The sequence below is a fragment of the Corylus avellana genome, chromosome ca8 (genome assembly GCF_901000735.1).
Source record: "Corylus avellana chromosome ca8, CavTom2PMs-1.0".
NCBI lineage: Eukaryota > Viridiplantae > Streptophyta > Magnoliopsida > Fagales > Betulaceae > Corylus > Corylus avellana.
The window spans coordinates 18221048-18226684 of record NC_081548.1 but is presented as its reverse complement, the minus strand read 5'-3'; the positions used below and the strand labels follow the sequence as shown (position 1 = coordinate 18226684).

At 38.8% G+C, this 5637-nt stretch overlaps 1 protein-coding gene across 1 annotated transcript; it reads right to left on the bottom strand.

Annotated features, from left to right (window-relative positions):
• Positions 1 to 1479: 1479 nt before the first annotated feature.
• LOC132191130 (probable 1-deoxy-D-xylulose-5-phosphate synthase 2, chloroplastic) lies at positions 1480 to 5255 on the bottom strand. The gene is made up of 10 exons (XM_059606145.1): positions 5011 to 5255; positions 4600 to 4791; positions 4199 to 4363; positions 3774 to 3924; positions 3384 to 3655; positions 3013 to 3286; positions 2619 to 2926; positions 2247 to 2528; positions 1854 to 2138; positions 1480 to 1752 (listed from the first exon to the last, which is right to left on the bottom strand). Exons 1-10 carry the CDS (start codon positions 5134 to 5136, stop codon positions 1600 to 1602), a joined length of 2208 nt encoding a protein of 735 aa, XP_059462128.1. The 5' UTR covers positions 5137 to 5255; the 3' UTR covers positions 1480 to 1599.
• Between the last annotated feature and the right edge of the window lie 382 nt (positions 5256 to 5637).

Genomic DNA, 5637 nt, shown 5'->3' with positions numbered 1-5637 from the left:
AAACTTACATAAATTTCTCACTACATCACTCAAAACAAAATGAAGAAAATTAATAACTATAGATAGTAGAAAATATACTTTAAAATTTAACACTCTCCCTTAAAGTGATTTTCTAGAAATGATACAAAGCATCTCTCTTAGAGATTCAACTCGCCATGTATCTATCAACACTTCCATTTGCCTTACGTTTTACTTTGTAAACCAATTTGCAAGTAACAGACTTCACTTTCTTAGGCTTTGGCACGAGATCCCATGTTTGATTTTTTTATGAGAGCATTCATATCATCATCCTACTCCTTAACACCTATAGCTTCATCAAAACTAGAATGTTTACAATCATCAATTGGATTATCAAGAAAACACAAGTGCATACTTACAAAATTTTCATCTCTATACCGAGCCAGCAATACCACTTTCCTCTTAGATCTCCTAAGAGGTGGTACATTTTCTACTTCCTTATCACCTTGTTGTCCTTCTAGCTCATGGCAACCAACAATACTCCCCCTATTGGATTGCTCCCCCGTAGGTGAAAAAGAAGAAGAAGAAGAAAAAGAGCTATCTAATGGCATAGGAGCATTAGGCAACAATGGTAAATTGATTTCTGTGTGCGGCTGATTGTGAACACTAGTGTTAGCACTAGTACTTCCAAAAATAGCACCTTCTGCCTTATAGAATGAGGAGACTTCATCAAATACAACATCTCAAGAAACACAAAATTTATGGGTCTCGGGATCCATGCACTTCCACCCTTTTTTCCTTCCATCATAGCCAATAAAAATGCATTTATGAGCCTTGGCATCCAATTTAGCGGTTTTTTTTTTTTTTTTGCATCTGGCACATGAACATAACAAATAGAAACCAAAAGCCTTGAAGTGCTTGACACTAGGCTTTTCTTTAAACATTAGCTCATATGGTGATTTCATGTTTATCGGGTTAAGAGGCACATAATTAACCACATAAACAGCACATGCCATACCCTCCGCCCGTAAGGCTTTGGGTAAGTTCTTTGTATAAAGCCAACTCCCGCAAGTCTCCACCAAGTGCCGAATCTTCATTTCCGCCACACCATTTTGTAAAATTTAGCAATGGATTTTTACTGAAATTTCAGTATTTTATTCTTCAAGATGAGAGCTTTGTATTGACCGGTGGTGATCGTTGCTTATCTATTTTTGTTGTTCTTGTTGAAATCCACCTTAGGGTGATGAATTCAAGTTGTAACAAAAGAATGTATGAGTTCTTGATTTGTTGTTAGCGTCTAGAAATTGTTCTAGATCGACAAGATATTTGCAATCCCATATTGTTCATAGCAAAAATTTTAACTGAATTAGGTCTCATGGTTTTTGCCTTTCTCATTGGAGGATTTTTTAAGTAAAAGAAATTTGGTGTCTTGCTTGTGAGTTGCTTGATTTACTTTTCTGCATTTTTTGTGCTAAAACTTGTAATTCCCAATTTGATTTGCACAAAAAGAAGAAGTAAAAAAAAAAAAATCTGTATATTTGTCATTCCCCAACAAGGAATACATTTATTTTAGGAGTAGTTTCTATCTGCAGCTCACATATAAGATACAAGAGTACAACTTTTGGTCTGGGAAGAATCTATCTATACGTTGAGAAGGTGAAAGCCATCCCTCTTTTCCCCTATCAATGAAGAAACAGTAGCTGCAATATGCTTTGAAGTAAGGCCTGCTGCTTCGATCTGGTCTGTCTGAGAACCATGCTCAATATATCTGTCAGGGAGCATCATAGCCCTCCACTGCACCCACACAAAATAATATCCATAATTAACCAACTAGAACTCATAAATGCAAGGATTGAGGGATCAGTAGAAAGAACATAAGAATATTTGTTAATTACCTTGAGATTTCCATCAAGTAATCCATTCAATCCCAAGAAGTGGGAAACATGAGAGCTGAATCCTCCTATAGACCCTTCTTCCACAGTGATGAGGACCTCATGCTCTTGAGCTAAACGTCTAATCAAATCTCCATCAAGAGGCTTGCAGAATCGTGCATCAGCCACAGTTGTTGAGATTCCAATCCCTTGAAGCAGCTCTGCTGCTGCCATACAGCCTTGTACTACTGTGCCATACCCCAAAATAGCCACCCTGCTTCCCTGCCTTAGCACCTTTCCCTTACCAACCTATAATTTCCAATGTTTGAGTTAGCACAGTACATAACAGAACGATATGATCTCATCATTTCAATTAAATATTTCATGTGTGAAGCAGAGACATTATATTTGAAGTACCTCCAATGGCGTCCCTTTGTTATTCGGTGGAAGAATCGAACCAATGCCACTTCCTCTGGGGTACCTAAAGCAGCTAGGCCTGTCATCAATGGCAGCAGCTGTGGCCACCATGTGCATCAGTTCAGTTTCGTTTGAAGGAGCCATGACCACCATGTTAGGTAAACAAGCCAAGAAAGTTGTGTCAAAGGCCCCACAATGGGTTGGACCATCTGCTCCAACAAGGCCTGCCCTGTCAATAGCAAATCTAACTGGAAGCCTTTGTAGGTCTACATCATGAGCAACCTGCATTAAATCCACAAACACTAAGCAATTTGGAAGCCTTCTCTTGTAAGCCGGTTTGAAATCAAATATTTGAGGGATAACTTTATTCACCTGATCATAGCCTCTTTGTAGAAAAGAAGAGTATATAGTGCAGAAGGGCTTTAGCCCTTCAGCAGCTAGGCCAGCAGCAAAGGTAACAGCATGTTGCTCAGCTATTCCGACATCAAAGCATCTATCAGGGAATTGCTTCTGGAATAAATTAAGTCCTGTGCCTCCTCCCATCGCAGCATGAATGGCTACAATTTTATCATCTCTCTCGGCTTCTGCAATCAAGGACTCTGCAAAGTACTGGGTGTATGAACGAGTAGCCGATTTGGTCTTCAGCTGTTTCCCTGACTTGGGATCAAATTTCACAACACCTAAACATAGAACAAAAACCCTTTATACCATTAAATTGTAAAAGGAAACATGTCACATTTTTGTGTCTTTTAAGAATGATATTCACCATGCATTTTATCAGATGCAACTTCAGCTGGAGCATAGCCTTTTCCTTTCTCTGTGATGACATGGATAAGAACAGGCCCTGGAGCTGGCATGGCCTTGACATTCTTCATAATATGCACAAGATCTTCCACATTATGACCATCTACTGGACCAATATAGTATAGTCCAAGTTCTTCAAAAAAACATGCCCCAGCACCACCCACCATCCCTCTCATATAGGTATCAACTTTAGCAGCAATTCCATGCGCTTGCCCTCCAATTTGCTTTGTAAAGCCCTGTTCATTCGAGCCAACAATTTTTCAACACGAAACAAACCCAACACGTGAAACGATTGCAACATGTTAGTACGTGTGATATGTTGAAAAGATTTACCTTTGCTACTTCGCGGAGTTGGCGAAACTTTCTACTTGCTTGTAGCCTGGTTAGGGATCTGCTGAGAGCTCCAACGGGCGGAGCAGGGCCGTCGAGAGTTGCAGTGGGCAAGGAAACTTGTTCATTGTCGTTCAAAATGATGATAAGATTTGTGTCAAGGTAACCGGCATTGTTCATTGCCTCATATGCCTGGCCGGCTGTCATTGCCCCATCGCCTATAACAGAAATTACATGGTTCTTCTTCCCCAGCAAGTCCCTGCCAACTGCCATTCCTGGAAGGCATTGCACATAGGCAAGTTGTTAATAATATTTGTAAATATTTAGCTATAGCCTAAGATTAAACAAACACTAATTGGGAAAAAAAAAAAAAAAATTGAGAATTTGGTGCACCTAAGCCAGCAGAAATGCTAGTTGAACTATGGCCAGCTCCAAAGGCGTCATATACACTCTCATCCCTCTTGGGGAAGCCAGCAAGCCCACAAGTCTGCCTAATTGTATGCATTCTTGATCTCCGGCCGGTTAATATCTTATGTGGGTAGGCCTGCAAATTCCCAAATTGATCCAATAAGCAAGAATTTCTGTTGATCCAATTGTAATGACATTAATAGAAGTTTTTTTTTTTTTTTTTTTTTTTTTTGGGAACTAATCTATAGGCATCTGTTTTGAACACAAATTTCGTGAGAATGTTAGTTGGAAATTGATATTGAGGTTCAATCATTTCTTTCTGATTCATGTTCTATAAGACATAAAATAAAAAATAAATAAATTTAAATTAAAAAAAAAAAAAGGATGAAAAGTATTGATGGGTTAATTACCTGATGCCCAACATCCCATATAATCTTATCTTCAGGAGCGTTGAAAACATGGTGAAGTGCAACTGTCAACTCAGCCACCCCTAGGCTTGAACTTAGGTGTCCCCCTGTCTTTGACACTGTATAAACAATCTCTTCTCGGATCTCATTGGCCAACACCTCCAGTTCCTAAAATAACATAAAAAATGATTAATTTCATTGTCTAATTTCGGTTTCTCATGGAGATTCCTATAAATTTTGTTATTCAGATTGTTAGAAAACTAGACAACAAATGCGACAAAGTTTTTGTAAAATCCCATGACCAAGTTTGCGGTTGAACGGTCCAAAAATTATTTGCATAAGTAGGTCTTACATAAACTTTCTCACAGTTGCTGAAAATTGGGCATAATTTTGAAGACTTTTACCTCAAGGGAAAGATTCTTCATGTGCATAGGGTAGTTTATGGTGTCAAGGGTTGGTGTGGAGGGCTTCTCTCCTGAGAAATTAAGGCACTTTGTGACGTGTTGTCCATTCTGCCTGGTTATGTGGCCTCTGTTCACCGGGGCTCTCTGGTCATCACTTGCATTATTGTCCTGAGCAACTATCACTCTATTGAACTGAACAAATGAAAACAAAATAAACTGTCAAATCATGCTTTGTCTACCACTTCATGTAAAAGTGCAAGCTTGCTCAGTAAAACTTTTTTACAGCTTGTTTTTTGCTTTGAGTTAAAAAGCAAAGGAACCCATAATAAAATTCTTGATTGTTTCCCAGAAAAGAAATATTCAAAATATGAATCAAATTACAAATAGACTTAGGGAGAAAGAGAGAGGGACCTTCAGTTCCCCCGGCAGAGGAGCAGTACTAGTAGTGCTTAAACCAAGAGAGCTTGGGAAAGATAGAGCATCTTGATGAGAGTAGAAAGAAGGAACAAAAGTGGTTCTAAGAAGAGAAGAAGCCATGAGTCTTTCTCTGACTCTCTGAGAGAGAAATGTTGATGAGCAAAGACTGACTGAGAAAATGAAAAGGTAAATAGTAGGGAAGGAAAAGTTGTGGGCAAAGGGTGAGCTTGAAAAATGAGCAAATGCTAAGCTGGGTTTTATAGGAAAAACTTGTGTATGTGTGGGGTTCTCAATCATACGTTGGAACGACGAAGTTTCAAGATGCCCCCCCACCCCCCCATCTTTCCCACTAAATTTGTCATTCTTGGACTTAATATGTCATGGTCTTCACTTACATCATCTTGGACAGATTTCCCCTCCTATACAGTGTGTTCACATACTATCCCACGTACACTTAACTTCCCAGCAATATCCAAATCAATATTTGCAAGTCCAAGTGTAATTATGGCCGTTAATTTTGACTAAATATGTAGACTCGAAACGAACCCATACAAAATTAACGAATTAGGGTTAAAATATATGATATATGGGTTATTTTACTAATCAGTATTATTGCCCGAG

Coding starts and splice junctions, on each gene's coding strand:
- LOC132191130 (XM_059606145.1), bottom strand. CDS start 5,136: ATGGCTTCTTCTCTTCTTAGAACCACTTTTGTTCCTTCTTTCTACTCT. Junction 3,656..3,773: donor TAGCATTTCTGCTGGCTTAG/GTGCACCAAATT, acceptor AATGCCTTCCAG/GAATGGCAGTTGGCAGGGAC. Junction 1,753..1,853: donor TACTTGATGGAAATCTCAAG/GTAATTAACAAA, acceptor GTGTGGGTGCAG/TGGAGGGCTATGATGCTCCC.